The sequence below is a fragment of the Lynx canadensis genome, chromosome D4 (genome assembly GCF_007474595.2).
Source record: "Lynx canadensis isolate LIC74 chromosome D4, mLynCan4.pri.v2, whole genome shotgun sequence".
Taxonomy (NCBI): domain Eukaryota; kingdom Metazoa; phylum Chordata; class Mammalia; order Carnivora; family Felidae; genus Lynx; species Lynx canadensis.
This window is the reverse complement of record NC_044315.2, coordinates 68,225,637-68,244,117: the sequence shown is the minus strand read 5'-3', so window position 1 is coordinate 68,244,117 and position 18,481 is coordinate 68,225,637. Positions and strand designations below refer to the sequence as shown.

The window sequence follows — 18,481 nt, the reverse complement described above, 5'->3', positions numbered from 1 at the left end:
TAGGCATATGTAATATGTATTACATAGGCAATATGTAAACAAATGAGCACGGTTGTATTTGAATAAAACTATTTATAGACACTAAAATTTTAATAATTTTTACACCATAAAATCCTTAAAAAAAAAAGAAATAAAGAAAAGAAAACCTTACCTCATGGGACTGCAGTTTGCCAGCTCCTGGCTTAGAAGAACAAAGTGGAACAAGATGGACATGGGAGATCAACTAAAAGGACATGTTGTAGCCAAGCCTCAGAGCCAGGGAACGCACCAGAATGGACTCGGTCAGGAAGCACTTACTCCCTGAAATTGCTTAATTTTGGTTGAATATTTTGTAGCAGTTTGAGGCTGGCTGCTAGAAGACAAGAGCATGGGAAAAACGGGAATTTACTCATTTTTTAAATTCATTTTTGCAAGAGTGTGGCAGGGGAGGGGTAGAGAGAGGGGAAGGGGGATAGAAAGAGGGGGAAGAGTGGGGGGGGGGGCGGGGAGAGGCAGAGAATGAATATGAATATATCCCAAGCAGGCTCCATGCTGTCAGCACAGAGCTCAATGTGAGGCTTGATCTCACAAACTGAGATCATGACCTGAGCCGAAATCAAGAGTTAGACACTTAACCAAATGAACCACCCAGGTGCCCGGGAAAAATGGGAATTTAACTAAAATTTCTAAAAGCCATCATGAAGCTTGATTTAAGGTACATCAAGTATCCCATCTTTTTTTTTTTTCAACGTTTATTTTTTTTTATTTATTTTTGGGACAGAGAGAGAGACAGAGCATGAACGGGGGAGGGCCAGAGAGAGAGGGAGACACAGAATGGGAAACAGGCTCCAGGCTCCGAGCCATCAGCCCAGAGCCTGACGCGGGGCTCGAACTCACGGACCGCGAGATCGTGACCTGGCTGAAGTCGGACGCTTAACCGACTGCGCCACCCAGGCGCCCCAAGTATCCCATCTTTGTGTTGATGTTTTGGTTGAGAAAAACAGAGGAGACCCAAGAAAATTAAACTAGGACCTGGCCCCCCTACATGTTCACCAATTACTGAAGAAAACAGTGACAGGGGCATTGTCAACTTTCAATCTAAGATTCTATATGGCAAAATTATTTTAAAAAATGAGAAATGCAATGGTGAATGTATTGAAAATATTTTATAATTAATTCTCTAGAATCCTAGCCATGGTACAGGAAAAATTTATATGGTGGAACACTTCAGTATTTTTAAACAATGCAAAAGACATATTTGACTAGAGGATGGCAATAAGGATTTAACAAATATAAACTTAAGCTTCCTCACATTTCCATAGAGAAACTAAACAATAAAAATATTTCAAGAAATAGATGACAGAATACCTCAAATGCAAAAAAATTCCAAAGTCAAAGAGCCACTTACATTAAAAGATTTACCAGAACTGTAAATTAAAGGTAACAGCAAAAGGTCACAAAAAGCCTATTTCTTTCACAGCATCTTGGCTAATTCTTTAAGCAGATAAAACAAGGTACTGTAAAGAATGGTCAAAACTTGGCCTGAAACTGTCTTCTTGTAATTATTAATCCCACTATTTGTGGTTTTGTTGTCCAAGGACAAAAACTCCGTGCCACCAACTTCTGCTGTCACTTTCCAGAGAAAAGAAGAGTCTGCTGCTGGGGTTTTGGTTTGTTTTTGCTTTTCTTTTTTCCAGTTTTCGCTATGCTGAGCAATTAGGTAGCAGATAAAATGGCATAAAATAAATGAAAATATTCCATCCTCCGACCAGAAATGCCACCCTCTTCCCAACTCAATGCTCTGCCTTGAAAGATGAACATATTTACAAATCCTCATTTTATTCTCCTGAGACATTTTGCATGATCCATTATAAAACATACAGGCAATACAAAGTCCAAAGGTCTGCTGTATTTAAGGTATAAGCATGAAGATTAAACTACATGATAACACTGTGGGGAGAAGTCATGGCTTCATTTATTTTCATAAGAGACAGGTACGAGTGCATGACGTAAAAGCTTCAAAGTCACCTCCAAACCTTGCTAAGGATTATTGCAAGAGATTATGCAGGGAGACATCTGTGCAAATTCATTTTCTTTACTCAGTATCAGATGGTAGGGGAAAAAAATTATTTCTTTAAACAGTCTTGTTTATATTCAGAAGAAAAGATTTGAAAAACTAAACAAGGAGATATTTTCCCCCTCTTTATGATCCAATAATATGCCAATGAAGGAGAGTCTAATAAAAAACAGAGCTGAAAAAAATCCAAATAAAAGCCAACACTGCTATTAAGATTTTCTTTTAATATGCCATGAGATATTTTTGATTGTATATTTTCCAAAGTACTTTTCCAGCTGCATCTCCCAACCCTTCCAAAAGATTATGCCAGTCTTTGCAACACAATAAGAGATGCTGGATTTATACTTTTGTCCACCTTCTTTTTTGAAAGTAATATAATCCTAATGACTTTAATGGTCATATATTCTTATCTAATAAGGAAAAACACTTATAAATATCAGAAACCCAGCTTTGAAACATTAGCTAATTTTGAACTGAATCAGCATCTTGTGGGTTTTAAAAAAAAAGGCGGCAATTTGAACTCACGACTTATTGACAAACACATTTCTGCAGAGGGAAGGGGAAGAGAGGGAAACGAATGCTGCATTTCTCCATTGGCCCCAAACTGCTAATTTCACAAAGGGATACATCAAAAGCAAACATGCAATGGTGGTTTTAAAACTTTTACTGCAATATAACAATGAAGTAAACAGTAATTAGACACCTACCAATTTTTTCCCAAAACAAACCAAAAAAAAAAAAAAATGTAAACAGGAAAATAACTCTGCCTATACTTGTTCAGCTTCTCAAATCATGTTAGAAGGGTCTCACATTCGATGATCAAGAAATTTTAAAATAGCAGTAATTATTTTCATTTTAAGAAAAGGTTCCCCTTCTCCCCTCCCCAACTCCAAGTATTTAACATGAAAGAATGGGCTTTCTTACACATTAATTCAATACGTATTTGAAGCAGCAACAAAAACCATCAATAATTTGGCATTTCTGTTTACAATTGCTCCAAAATTTTTTCAATTTCACAAAGCCATTATCCAGTGTTGCCATGAAATAGAGACTGTAAATTCTAGGTAGCAAAGATTCTTTCTGAAACCAATGTTAAGTCAAAGAAATACAAAGCAGGGCATTACACTAAATTTCTGGATCTAGTACACTAAAAAGAGTGAAACCTAGGAAAAGTTACCTACTGTTTTATAGAAGAAATAAAGACCTGCAAAAGCTGATTTTTGGTTGTATAATATTTTACACACTGTGTGGATTTGCGGCATCTGCTACTTGAAGCAGACATGCACTGTATGTATCCCTGCCCTGTATCCTAGATCCCTCCCTCCCCACCCCCAACAATCTACTACCTTATACCAAGTATTGTGGATATGAGCCCAAGTCATCCCAGACAATCCAGTGAACAAAGTTAGTGTAATGCACTGGTGTGAAGTGTGAGATAAAAAAAAGTCCCTTTCAATCTTCATCAAAGTTTTGCTGTAGAAGAAAATTGGCAGCCAAGTTCTCATTCTTCTCACAAGCAAAATATGCTTGTATGACAAGTCCTTCAGGAAATCCTAGTGCCTTTAACTGGAAGAAAAGAAAGAAAACACACTGTGGGTTCCAGCACAGCAGTACTGACAGATCATGACCCGAAAACATGAAAGACACGAAAAAGCTCTTGAAAATGTTACATGAATGCCTACCTATCTAAGTGTGGATTCACCGTTCAACCCAAGCAGCTAGATGGAATCTAGACCCTTGCTCAACCACCTACAAAATTCCCTCTTCCTAGTTAAAGCTATTAGATACTCTGCTAACACTCATTGGCATTAATATTCAAAATTAGTTGCTGTGATTATTTAAAAATAAATGATCCTACAGAAATTTGTAAATCAGCTTTGAATACGTAAGAGGTAAAGATATAGATGAAAGCAACTGGACAGGAGTTTAACTACTTCATTATTTGTAAAGAAGGTCATGTCCTTCATCATCACTTCAACTATCACTCTCAAGCTCCTTGCCATATCAAACACTTCATACTAAAAGAAATGGGTGATCAATATAACAAATATCACATGATATATTTTGAGATCAAGACATATCGTGTCCTGTTTACATCTGCTTAAATTTTACAGCATTTTAAATGGTGACACCAGCCACTTAATTTTGTTTTCCTAGTCTATTAAAAATCACTTGTGACTTAATAATTATCTAATTCACTAGAGACTATATATTTGTCAAATATTTTTTATGAACCCTCTCCTCAACCGTCTAAATCACCTTGTGTTAGACTATATCAAGAAATGACCTTTAAAAAAAAAAGAAAGGGGCGCCTGGGTGGCTCAGTCAATTAAGCGTCCAACTTCGGCTCAGGTCACAATCTCACGGTTTGTGGGTTCGAGCCCTGCATCAGGCTCTGTGCTGACAGCTCGGAGCCTGGAGCCTGCTTCAGATTCTGTGTCTCCCTCTATCTCTGCCCCTCCCCCGCTCATGCTCTGTCTCTCAAAAATGAATAAATGTTTAAAAAAAATTAAAAAAAAAAAAAGAGAAGTCTCAATTCAGCACGATTAACTACTCATCCATGAAAGGAGAAGAAATAACTCAAAAATAATTGTTACCTAGTTCTTGTCCAGATTAAAGCTGGGCTAGCTGAAGTAAAAGGTAGATAGGGCACGATCCAACTATGTGCTTCTACAAGACACACACTATAGATTCAAAGACACAAATATGCTGAAAGTAAAAGGATGGAAAAAGATATACACCATGCAAACAGTTACAAAAAGAGAGCTGGAGCGATTCTATTAATATCAGACAAAATACATTAACACAGAAAATTGTTACTAAAAACAAAGACATTATAGGATGATAAACTATAGGAAGGCTTTGGTTATAAATACATGTAATAACAGAGCCCCAAGATACAGGAAACAAAACTGACAGAACTGTAGGGAGAAATGATTCAAGAATAGCTGGAAATGTCGGTATCATCATGTTCAATGCTGGACACAACAACCAGGCAAGGCAGAAGACTGACAAGGAAACAGAGATGTGAACATCATCATAAACCAAACAGACCTAACAGACATTTATGGAATATTTAACAACAGAAGATTGCATGTCCTTTTTAAGTATATATCAAACATCCTCCATGAAGACCATGTTAGGCCATAAAACTAGCCTCAAAAAATTTCAGAAGATTAAAATTGTTCACAGTACATTCTCTGACCACAATAGCATGAATACTGAAATCAGTAACAGAAAGAAATTTAGGAAGTTCAAAATATGTAGAAATTAACCTAATCCTTCACCAATAGATGAGAGAAGGAACCACAAAGAAAGTTAGAAAATACTCTAATGAATGAAAACAACACCAAACACACTAAAACTTACGGGATGCTGCTGTAGCAGTGCCTAGAGGGAAGTTTATAGCTGTAGCTACCTATATTCAGAAAGATCTTAAATAGATAACCTAAGGATCTACCTTAAGAAACTGGAAAAGAGGAAGAGAAAATTAAATCCAAAGCAAGCAGAAGGAGAAAAATAATGAAGATCAGAGAGAAAGCAAATAAAGACTAGAAAAATAGAATCAATAAAACCAGAAGTTGGCTCTTTTTTTCTTCAGATTAACAACACTGACAAATGTTTTAGCTAAACTAACAGGGAAAACAAGAAATCTGAGGATTCAAATTACTATAAAAATCAGGGATGTGGGAACACTACTACTTTTTATAGAAATAAAACTACCAAAGGAAAATGCTGTGAACAATTCTATGCCAACAAATTAGATAACTCTTGATGAAACACACAATTCCTAGAAAGACAAAAACCACCAAAACTGACTCAAGAAACAGAAAATCTGAATAGCCCTATAACAAATAAAGAGATTAAATTAGTAATTACAAAATTACCCAAAAAGAAAAGCAAGGCCCAGATAATTTTACTGGTAAATTCTACCAACCACCAAATGAATTAACGCCAATTGTTCATTAACTCTTCCAACCAACAGAAAAAGGGAATACTTCCTAACTCATTCTCTAAGGCCAGTATTACTCTGACACTCAACCAGACAAAATCATCACACACACAGCAAACTACAGACCAATGTCCCTTATCGGAAATCTTCAACAAAACACTATCAGACCAAAATATAAAAAAGATTATACACTATGACCAGTGGGAGTTATCCTAAGAATGCAAGGTTGGTCCAACATACAAAAATCAATATATTAAAGCATACTAATAGAAAAGAAACAAAATTACATATGATCATCTCGATAAACACATAAAAACCATCTGACAAATCCTTTTGTGATAAAAACTCTCAATAGGAACTTACTCAACCCAATAGAAAAGGAATCTAATAAAACCCTTAGCTAACATCATACTTAATGGTGAAAGAATGACTGCCTTCTCCTAAGATCAGGTTGCTAAGATCAGGAACAAGACAAAGATGTTGGCTCTCACCACCTCTATTCAACAATACACAGGAGTCTGTAGATAGGGCATTCAGACACACGCATGCATACACACATATACACACACACACACACACAGTAAGAAAGAAAAAGAAATAAAGGGCATCCATACTGGAAAAGAAGTAAAACTACGCCTATGTGCAAATGATATTCTGCAAACAGGAATCTTAAGAAACACAATAAATGAGTTCAGGAAGGTTGTAAGATATAAAATCAATACACAAAATTAAGCTGTATTTCTATATAGCTAGCAATGAACAATACAAAAATGAAATCAAGAAAACGATTCCATTTATAAAAACAGCAGCAAAAAGAATAAAAATACTCAGGAATAAATTTAACAAAAGAAATACAAACTCAAGACCAAAGAATATTTCTGAAATTATAGAAAATCTAATAAACAGAAAGGCATCTCACATTCAAGGCTTGGTGAGACTTAATATTGCTAAGATGGCAATACTCTCCAAACTGATCTGCAGAAAAAACAGTATCAAACCCCCAGCCTGTTTTGTTTTTTTTTTTTTCACTTTTCTTATAGAAATCAGACGAGCTGATCCTAAAATTCATACAGAATGCGAGGGATCCAAAAGAGCCAAAACAATCTTGAGAAAGAAGAAAATCAGAGATTTCAAAACTTACTACAAAAAGTCACAGTAATCAAGACCGTGAGGTACTGGCATAAGAAGAAACACATAAATCAATGGAACATAAATGAAAGCCCAGTAAACCCTCACAATGATGGCCAGTTGATTTTCAACAAGGATGCCAAGACAATTTAATGGAGGAGAGTGGAATTTTTAGTAAATGGTGCAGAGGCAACTGGATATCCACATGCCAAAGGAAAAAAAAAAAGAAACCAGACTCCTACACCTCACTCTATAAACAAAAAGGAACACAAAATAAATCAGACCTAAATACAATAAGAGCTGTACAACTCTTCAGAAACAAGATAGGAGTAAATCTTTTGACCTTGGATTAGGCAACTTCTCTTAGTATGACACCAAAAGCACAAGCAACACAAGAAAAAATTTCTTCTCCAAAACAGAAATCAAGAATTGGTAACTAACCCTAACTATTAAAACAAAACAAAATTTGCTATAGAACAACTGAGGCAAGTGTCATTCACTCACTTATGTTATTTGAGGGAGGAAAATACTAGCATGATATATATAAAGTACCTTTTAAGAAACATGTAATTATAAACCTTGAACACTTGATATGTTTTTATCATAAATACGGGCAAATTATCTCCCAGATGATTTTTCTAAGTATTAAGTTAAAATGCACTTTATCAGACTTCCATCTGAAAACACTTTGTAAAATAAGGCAGGGCAAATACTGTGTCCCTATTTACAAATGTTAACCATGGAGCCCAGAGAAAAATGAATGACTTATAGTATCGCATAAACTAAGTTATTGCAGTGCCTCAATATGAACTGGATGACCTAGTAAGGATGGAAACAGAAAAACAGTATCAGGCACTGATGTTTAATATACATGTTTTTTTATACATAATTCATATACATATCTATTGTACATTTTAAGGGCAGTTGTGAAGTAAAATCTAGAATATAAAAAAATGGATAATCTTGCATTAAGCATACACTTTAAGATCATTTTCTTCATGAATGCTAACACCTAAAGGAAATGTTTAATTTTTAAATATATTTATAACGATTTTAGAAAGCTAAAGCAGTATTCAGTGCTAGTCCCTTGGCTTCACAAAGGACAAGATATGAGAGCAGGGACGAAAATAGACAGTCTTTGCTGCAATCCTTAGGACAATGCTCTATCTGGCTCTGTCCAATAGAACAACCTCTAGCGGCAGAAATAATCTACACCTGTGCGATCCAATGCAGCGGCCACTAGCTCCACGTGACCACCGAGCATGTGAAATGCAGCTAGTGTGACTGAGGAACTCAACTTTCAGTTTTACTTCGACTCACCCTTTCTATAGCTTCTTTTTCCTGAGGTGTCACTTGAATGTAGTTCATGTGACCACTTCCAGCTTCGGCAATCCCTCCACTGCCACCTCCGCCCCCTCCTCCTTGCCCGCCGGCTTCCTGGACTGGTTCATTTAACATCTGAATAAAATGCTCCTGGTGTTGGCTAATTTGCTGTGGTGATATGAAGGACAGAAAAAAACAAGACAATGATAGAAGTATCTTCAGGAAACCAAGAATTCTAAATACAAGTAAAAGAGAGAGCTAGAACTTTACAACTGCCATATTTTAGAATGATTCTGGATTATGTAATCCTTGGAAGGATGTGACTTCTTGTATTAAAGAAATTAGGGAATTAAGAGAATTCAAATTCTCTTTCATAAACGTCTCCTGGCCCCCAAATCAATTTTAAAAAATTGCTTGGGGGGGGTCTATAAAAAGAAACAGAACTCACATATCTTCCACACTAGCACGCAGTACAATGCTGTATAAAGCCCAAATACTTCATGACTTGGGCATTCGTAAGCCCATGGGTGTGTTTCTAAGACGCAGTGCTTCACTAACAGTAAGTTTGGGAAAAAAGATTCATGAACAGTTTCTTTGCTACAGAGCTTCTCAGATTCTTTAATAAAGTGGTTCCAAACTTATTATTTGACCAACTTAAATTAACCCAACCTCCACCCTCCTGGACTCTTTTGTTAGTGTATCTGATCTATAGCATATACTATTGAGGGCACCTCAGAAAAACAGTTTCTAGAGCATGTGGAGGGGAAGGGAGTTCTCATGGACTTTTAAAAAATGATATACTCTGTAAACCCACTTTTGAAATTGATTCAACAGTTACCTGCAGTAATTGGGGGTTTTCTCGACCTATCTGTTGTAGCAATGCTGGAAGCAGGGAAGGATTCTGTTGAATAATTTGTCTCATCTGTTGAAACTGAGGCTGATTCCGTAAAAATTCAAGAGGATGTCCTAAAATACACAAACATTTTTAAATCAAAGTAGCAATTACACACATACAAAGAGCTGATTTCAATCATAATTTTAGACAGCAAACACTGACAAGTAAATATGATGAGTTCTTAGATGTGTGCAAAAGGAAGTAAATAATGTCAAAAAATCTTTCAACGGCACCAACTTCCAAGTCTCATACTACAGAAATTACTCCTATTAGCAGAGTATGGAAAACTGAAAGAACAAAGTTTTCCTACAATTGTCCTGAGCACTTGATATTATCAAATAATGAGAATTTATGACTTGCATGTACTCTATCAAAATAAAAAATATTAAAATTGTTCCTAAGAAAAATACATACCTAGGACTAACAAAACCAAAAAAGCCGCTTACTTTATAATACAACCTAAACCCTCAAGGAAAAAAAAAACAATCTGAGTTTGAATTCCTGGGAAATTCTAAACCAAGTAAATGAAAGACAATTTGATACTTAGAAGTTAAGAGTTCAGATATGCAGATCAGTAAACTTAAATTACAATTAGAAAGATGACTTTGGTTATTACCATTGAACTTCAAACATTTACAATATACAAAAGCTTGAGATAAATAAGCTGTAAGACAACCTAGTACTAACTAATACATCTAGAACTCTTTAGTCCTAAATCCCATGGCAATAATAAATATTAAGGATACCAAATAAAATACAGAACTGTAACTTTTTTGGGGTAGCGGTGGTTGTCTGATTATACTACAAGAGACCAAAAACTGCATATAATTATGTTTTTGAGATTAGCGATGAATTACGGAAAAATTTTTAGATGTTATTTCCTAAATTATTCAAGAAGCATCATTCAAACTAAAATGGCCACATAACATGCTCATCCTTCTTTGTGTTGACACTGGTTGCACAGATGAAGAAAATGAGACTCAAAGTTAACCCAGTAAGCGCTGCTAATTGGGACAGCAGCCCAAATCTGAACCAAAGCTGGGGCCTCTTCTTTCCATTCTTAGGCCAACTCTGCAGAAATGAAACGCCTGTCCTCTGGGAGACTGCATACAAAGCATTCAGGGCTTTTTGTCAACCAGAGCTTAATGTCCTATGTAGAGCTAAAAGCTCTATGAAGCATCTAAGCAGGGCCACTTCAAAATTAACAGTTTAAATTACTTCATCAGTACTGTATACAGAACGAGGAATGAAAGAGAATGAAGTAACTCTTGGGTCCACCAAAGGCTCCAGGCTTTCCTCTGTAGTCATGCCTTTGGCAATGGAAGGGTGGGTTCTGGCCAGTAAAGAGAGTTGAATTCAAGCTTGGGTTTCACCTTTAGATAGAAGTCTTCCAACCTCCCAGTGTTTTATTTCTTTGGTTGTATAATAACCACTAAGATCCTACTGGCTTTGAAATTATACACACTTTATGACATTTATAGGGAGAGAAAAGAGACAAGGTGAGCAAACATTCTGAATGGCTTCAGAATGTAACACGAAATGCAAACTGGGAAGCATCTCTTCGTGGCATAGGCTAAACAGGATGTACCCTTTGCCAAAATTAGAGCGCTAATGTTTCAGCAAGAACGTATTAAATATCTACTTGGAAGAACTTGTTTTGGGCCCTTCTCTAACATTAATGGATAGAGAACTTGTTTAAAGAGTTATCCAAATGCTCCAGGAAAGAACCTCACCTCAAAGGTATTTCAGATTCATTTTACACTAAAAATTCAGGACTGTTTCCTCCCCATCCAAACACCCCACTTTACCTCCAGGACTTGCTGTTGTGGTCGATGCTGTCGTAGTTGCTGCAGCGGCAGCCACTGAAGACTGAGGAGCCCCGGTACTAACCGCTGGAGGGGTGTCGACCACAGCCTGACTTTCTCTATCTCCCGGGATCCCCTATAATACAATTTCCCAGCTTTAAAATATCCTGTCACATTCAAAGTTAGTTAAATATTACACAAAGTCAAAGATTTATTCATCTATTTAATGTGCTTGTCTAATTGTTCAAAGCATCAAACAGGTGCCTGCGTCAATTAAAAGTATAGGGATGAGGCACCTGGCTGGCTCAGTTGGTCTGGCGACCGACTCTTGATGTCAGCGCAGGTTGTCATCTCATAGTTGTGAGATTGAGGCCCCGCATCGGGATTTTCTCCCTCTCTCCCTCTCAACAAATAAACAAAAAGAGAAATAAAAGTAAAGGATTAAGACTGATCTGGAAGCTGTATATGTCCGAGTTAGATTAGAAATGACCTGAATGTGGTGTAGAAGAACCCATACTGCTATAAGGCAGCACTGTCCAACAGAACTTTCCATAATGATGAAAATGTTCTCTGTGCTGTCCAATAAAATACTCATTAATCACAGGGCACCTGGATGGCTCAGTTAAGCCCCCAACTCTTGATTTTAGCTCAGGTCATGATCTCACAGTTCATGAGATAAAGCTCCATGTCAGGCTCTGCACGGACAGTACAAAGCCTGCTTGGAATTCTCTCTCTGCCTCTCTACCTTTCCCACACTCATGCCCATGTGGCATGCTCTCCCTCAAAATATATAAACTTAAAAAGATACTCATTAATCACGTGTAACTTCTGAGAACTTGAAATGTGGCTAAGGTTACTAAAGAAACTAACTTTATAATATACTTCCAATTTTATTAAATTTAAATAGCTACTTGTACTTAATAGCTATTTTACTAAGTTGTGAAGATTTGTAATTTAAAACTGAAATCATAAAATGATGTTTACATATAGCAACATAGGTTACACCTAACACCAAAGATCCAAAACTTGCATATTAAGTAATAATGTACACTTTTATAAGGCCAACTATTAAAAAACTTAAAATAGCAATACAAATTTTATTAAAATTGGACACATCTGGTTTTAATGCTATACATTGCCCTAGTTAATTTTTAAACTTCACAGAAACGTTCACCAGCTCAGTGACAAAAAGGTTTATATTTGTAAACCTAGCCTTAAAATCATCCAAAGAAACAGGTTTTGATGCACACGTGCAGCTCTGAAATGAACCCTGGAATAAAAGCCTAATGGAGACAGGGCAGGTGGCCAATAGTGGCCGAGGAAGGAGGATCTCCTCTCTTGATCCATGGTTCTAAGAAAGTGTCATCCGGAAAGTATCACATAGAAAAAACTAAAATGGATTATTCAAAATTCACAGAAGTAGTTACCAAAGAACCTTAAATATTTCAGTATTTAAGTGATGCTTATTCTAAGTTTGTACCATTCATCTTCTGAAGTTGTAACTTAAAACTGCATTGAGACTTTGGAACACTATTCTGATGCATGATTTACAAGACTTTTCATAACAACATACTAAAAGTCTTTATGAAATCCACACAGATTGTGAAAGGAGAATGAAGAAGGAAATATAACATTTGGGTAAGAGATGGTAATGGTAAATTCTTCCATTTCCCAATAAAAATCAGAAGCCAAGATCATAAACATATGAAAAAATAAGCTTAATGAATAGCATTACGGGTAATGGCTGCCCGAGTCAGCTGTCCCTCCAGCTATTAGAAACAAACATTTCGGACATTCCACCAATTCAAATCCGTAAGTGCTGACAGATTATATGCAGATTGAGGATCCAAAGCCTCCATCAAAATCTCAAACAGGTTTGTTAAACTAAAAAGTTAATCACTGCTATAGAAGTCTCAAAAATTAGTGACAGTTAAAGGTGGCCCTTTTCTTTTCAGTCTATGAATTGAACACTAAATATATCAAAAACACTTTAAACTATTTCATGAAATGGGGCGCCCAGATGGCTCAGTCAGTTCAGCATCCAACTCTTGATTCCGGCTCAGGTCATGATCTCATGGTCTGTGGGATCGAAGCCCCGCATCGGGCTCTGTGCTGAGAGTGGAGCCTACTTGGGATTCTCTCTCCCTCTCTCTCTCTCTCTCTGACTCCCCCCCCACCGCCCTTGCACTCTCTCTCTCAAAAGTAAATGAATATTAAAATGAAAATAAAGTGTTTCATGAACTTGTATCTATTCATTTGCATTTGATGCTAAAAAGTAGTAACTTTGAAAACAGTGATCTATTTTTTATACCTTAAAACTTCAGATCTATTAGATTAAAATACCTGCCTCCATTAAACTAATGCAGAATTCCACACAGGTATACATTTAAGTCACTCCATAAAAGGAAAGGTAATACTTTAATAGAATATAGGGTTTGTTTTCGGGGGGGGGGGGGGGGGAAGGGTACCACAAACAAACTCACAATAGTTACCAATCCAAAATGATTCCTAAATTACAAACTGATAAATGGACTACCATCATTTTAAAGACTCTCATCAAGAGGACAATGGAAAAGAGAATTCAGAAGAGGAAATGATAAAAGGTTTTGTGAATCTCACATACAAATGAGTAGGCAAATAACTGGTGGAGGCAGCAGTTACTCATTCTTGACTTTGACTCTCCTGAAACTATTATCTGAAAAGGAGTTTCTAACAAAAGTACAACCTGGAAACAAATGAATGGGTTAAACTGTGAACTATATTCCCCACAAGAGTTAGGATTCTGGATTTCTAAGATGATATTTAGGGCAATTCAGAACTTGATAATACTGTAAAACACCAAAGACAATTATGGAATAAAATGTTAAGATTTTTAAATTTTTTTTCATTTTTTTATTTTTGAGAGAGAGAGGGGGAGGGAGAGAGAGAGAAAGAGAGGGAGAGAGAATTGGGGAGGGGCAGAGAGAGGGAGACAGAGGATCCAAAGCAGGCTCCGCGCTGTGAGCGCAGAGCCCAATGTGGGGCTTGAAGTTACAAACCGTGAGATCATGACCTGAGCTGAAATGAAGATATAGCTGCTTAATCGACTGAGCCACCCAGGCGTCCCAGATTTTTAAAAAGCTAATTAAATGTTGCTCCAAAATTCTATGCTATTATTTTAGCCCATGCCGTATCTGTAAATAACAGACATTCACTGTCATAAATACCATGTCCACAACAATCTATTTCTCAAAATTTTATGCTAGTAAAAGACAAGAACTTATTCAAAATCCCCTTGACTACCACTGACAAAATCCCCTTGACTACAAGCTGACAATTCAAATGCAAATGGAACCAGGCAAATAATATAACATTATATGTTATATTAAATGTACAATGCTATGTCAGGTAACAGGGAATGGATGGGAATATAGTAAATTAAAGAGTCTATGATCTAAACCCTTGCAAAAATCTGGATCCAAGTTGTCCAGACAAACCAGCTATCTGAATTTATAAGTGAAATCTCTCAATTTTTAAAAGATGGCCAATGAATTACAAAAATGTACATAGTACAAGACAAATACAATTGGGCATGGGTTTCCACTTTGATATTTTTGCCTTAAACAGTATACCCAGGAGTAAGTATGCTGGCTGTCAAAAAGCTACTAAAAATGGAAGATCAGATTTAAAAAAATCTGTCTCCACTCTCCAAACACACAAGCTGTCATTATGACATGAATAGGCTAGAAGGTACTGCTCCAAGTGGATAGCCAATTTTACAACTCATTTAGTCACGTTGTTTCCTAACTAAAAAATCACATCAAAATCTTTAAAAGAGACTACATCTTTTCAACACAAAGCGTTAACACACTAATAAAAACGCATTATATAAATTATTAGCATATATTATCATTTTTCTGAGAACTGTTATTGTTCCTTTAAGATCTGTGAGCTTTCAGTTTTAAAGTAGAATGAAGTGAAATATTTCTCACCATTAAAAGATACTCCACTGCTCTGTCAGGGTTGTTGAAACTGGCTCTCAGGGCTGCAATTACTTGCTCTCGCTCATATCCCATTGACATGATCTCGGTTACCATATTCTCATAAGACTGACCTGTCACTAAGAAAAGGTATGTGGGATGGGGGGAGAGGAAAGAAAGGAAACATTTAATAAATACACATTTTCCACATATTTCTTGGGGCTTCATGTGTATACAGTGTTTCAGGCACTGCAGGGCTAGGAATACAAAGAGGCACAACAGCACAAACTACACATATGTGGCAGGTAGAATAATGGCCCCTGCGAATCCATGGAAATCTGTAATACCTTAGGTTTACAAGGCAAAGCAGAATTAAGGTTGTTTATCAACTGACTCTCAAGATGGGGAAATTATCCCGGATTATCTGGGTGGGTCCAATGTAATCACAAGAGTCCTTAAAAGTGAAGGAAAACAGAGGAGAGGGTCAGAGAAACAGATATAAAGACAAGAGAAAAGAAGCAAGGTCACAAATGCTATGCTGTTATCTTTGATGAAAGAGGAAGGGGCTATAAGCCAAGGAATGTGGGTAGCCTCCAGAAGCCTGGAAAAGACACAGAACAAATTCTCCCCTAGAGTATCCAGAAAGGAATGCAGCTCTGATAGTAGCCCAGTGATTTAGCCCGATTTTAGACCAGTGAGTACCATGTTAGACTTCTAACCTACTGTACCATAATAATAAATCTGTGTTGTTTCATACCAGGAAGTTTGTGGTAACTTGTAAGTACAATAAAAATATCAGGTACAAATGTAGCACAAATATGGGACAGAATTAGCAGGTCAGGGAAGGCAACCTAGAAGAGACAGATGAACTAATTTCTGAAACAAGTAGGAGGGACATTTCAAGCAATCGATTCGGCTATAACAAGTTCAGTTTTCCCTTGACACCTTTTATTATCAAAGCAGAGGGAAAAAGGAGGTTAGAAATCAGAAAGTTAGACTTTCTCATACCATACAGAGCTGGGGCAATGAACCAAGCACTGCTATTCCAGGAAATCACTTCCCACAGGCTGTCTCTGACCCAAACTTGCTCTTCATGGAAATGTCAGACAACAGACCACACTCTGAAAGAAAGCCAACTCTCTACACTAAACTCACCTCACTTAAGCCATCTCTTCTTCTCCTTGTGTTCTGGGTGCTATTCATCCCTTCTTGTCTCCTCAAAGAACTGTACCCTTTAGTTATCTTCACTTTTCCACCTCCCACCCTTCACTCTCCACTTAATTATCCTGATCAGCAGTTAACTATATCCTAGAATGTCATCCTAAAAACAGAAGCATGCCCCTATGGCCACATCTCGACTTCTCTTTCAGAAATGTCCGCTCCCTTCCCTTTCCAGCCAGAGCTGTTTGCACAGGCTGTGTCCACTTCTCACATTCCACTCACTCCTCAACCAATATTGACATGTGACTTTGGATCTCTAAAGGTTTCTCCCTCAAATGTGCCCCTCCACTACCTATCTGCCTTCTCCGTTTCAATAAACGGCACATCCTTCCACACAAGTACAAGAACCAGAAAACTGGTGATCACAGTTCCCTTCCCCTTGTCTTTCACATCTCATCTAGCAGCGTTATCTGCAGATCCTCCCTCTGAATTACAGTGCAAAACTACCTAGGTTCCCCCTTTCTCCACTGCCTTCACTCAAGACCAGACCACAAAAGTCTCTGGATTACACCCTGCTTCCTCTCCTGCCCTTCCCCACCGCCTCCCTCAAGCCTACAATTCTTTCTTCACATGGCTGCAAACGCGAGTCTTTAAAAAGAAAACCTCCCAACCATCTTCAAACACCATGCTCCAACCACACTGATATTTTCCAGTTCATAAGTCGTACCTTCTAAAACCTGCCGCAGAACCTCTACACACATACCAGGCTTGTCTGAGGGCCAGTTCCTCTGCAGGCTCTAGTTCTCAATTTAAATGTTACAGTCTCACAGATGTACTGCCTATCCTATGTATAAGCACCTTCTGTTTTTCTTTAAGGAAGCCGTTTGTTTCCTTAAAATCATTAATCATAATTTGCAATTTACTTTACGTTTCACCCTTCTTTCTTTACCCCATCTGAATGAAAAGTTCAACTGTGCAAGGGACCCTGTCATTCTGCATCACCGTTTCCCTGGCACAGTGATACTCTTACCAGTTTAATGATTTTCTGCAGAATTTTCAAAAGGCATTTGTTACCTATAAAAGTATAGTTAAAAAAAAAAAAAACCCTAAATATCACTGAGCTAAGGTGGCATTTGATATCTAGAATTAAGGACTTCTCCTTTCTGCTTCCATAGAGGACTTGTTACGATATTTTTTTTCTTAATCACCTATTCATATACTTCTGGCACAAAGCTACTTAAGTGCCAATATACTCTGAGTAATTTAGTTCCCAGATTCAGAATTCAGCATCAAGATAAAAGAAATTAGGAGCTGTGGACTACCTGAACTAAACGATTTTAACATGGTGTTTCTCACTTAAGTCTCGCAGTAACTCCATGAGAAAGGTTTATTTTGATCATGGGATCAATGGCTGGTAAGTCATGGTGCAGAGACCAACACAGGCTGTCAGACTCCTGAGCCCCCAAACCAAGTCATCATGTTACACCTCCTAAAATCACGCCTCCTAATTAGTCAAGTTATGAAAACTCAAAAATAAATGCTTATAAACAGTTTGCTACTCATAGGAAAACTAGGGACAATGGACAACACAAGAGAGAGAGCTAATGAGACTAAAAGTAGTAGTGACGAAGAACCTTTATGTGTCATCAAGAGTCTTATCTTCCCGGTCACAAGAAACTGCACAAGGAACTAACAATAACCTCATTAGATCAGCCTTTTATAAAACCCACTATAACAGAGCACTGACATGTAGGAGAGAATAATGCAGGAGTATTAGTGAGGTAAGGGCATGAACTAAGGCAGGCAAGTGGCAGTGGAAACAAGTATTCCGGAGACATCAGAAAGGAGGGCCATCAGTACCCTGGGCTCAACAGGCCAAGAGAGGCAGGGGGATCAAGAACGATGCCAATGTTTGCTAGAGATGATGGTGCAAGCAATGAGGAACAAAGGAGAAGAATTGGATGGGGGAATAAAACAGGACTCTGTCTGGAACCTACAGAGTTTATGGAGGTTGGACATCTTCCAGGTGGCAGTTTAAAGAATGAATCAGTTCACATCTGAATCTGGAGGCTCAGAAGGAGATGTGTACTGGGGTTATAATTTTGGGAATCATTATAGTATTTCCAGAGTTTGAACTTTGAACTATGGGCTAGAGCAGAACCGCAGAAGATCCGTATATTTAAGGGTCAGGTAAAATAAAAA

General features: G+C 37.3%; 1 protein-coding gene across 1 annotated transcript in view; it reads right to left on the bottom strand.

Annotated features, from left to right (window-relative positions):
• Positions 1-1,126: 1,126 nt before the first annotated feature.
• The window catches only part of RAD23B (RAD23 homolog B, nucleotide excision repair protein), a 48,405-nt gene continuing 31,050 nt past the window's right edge, over positions 1,127-18,481 (bottom strand). The window contains exons 6-10 of the mRNA XM_030292744.2: positions 15,131-15,258; positions 11,163-11,295; positions 9,298-9,425; positions 8,457-8,627; positions 1,127-3,622 (exon numbers count right to left, since the gene is read on the bottom strand). Of these exons, the coding sequence (XP_030148604.1) occupies positions 3,509-3,622; positions 8,457-8,627; positions 9,298-9,425; positions 11,163-11,295; positions 15,131-15,258 (674 nt within the window). The 3' untranslated portion in view covers positions 1,127-3,508. The remainder of the gene's footprint in view (positions 3,623-8,456; positions 8,628-9,297; positions 9,426-11,162; positions 11,296-15,130; positions 15,259-18,481) is intronic.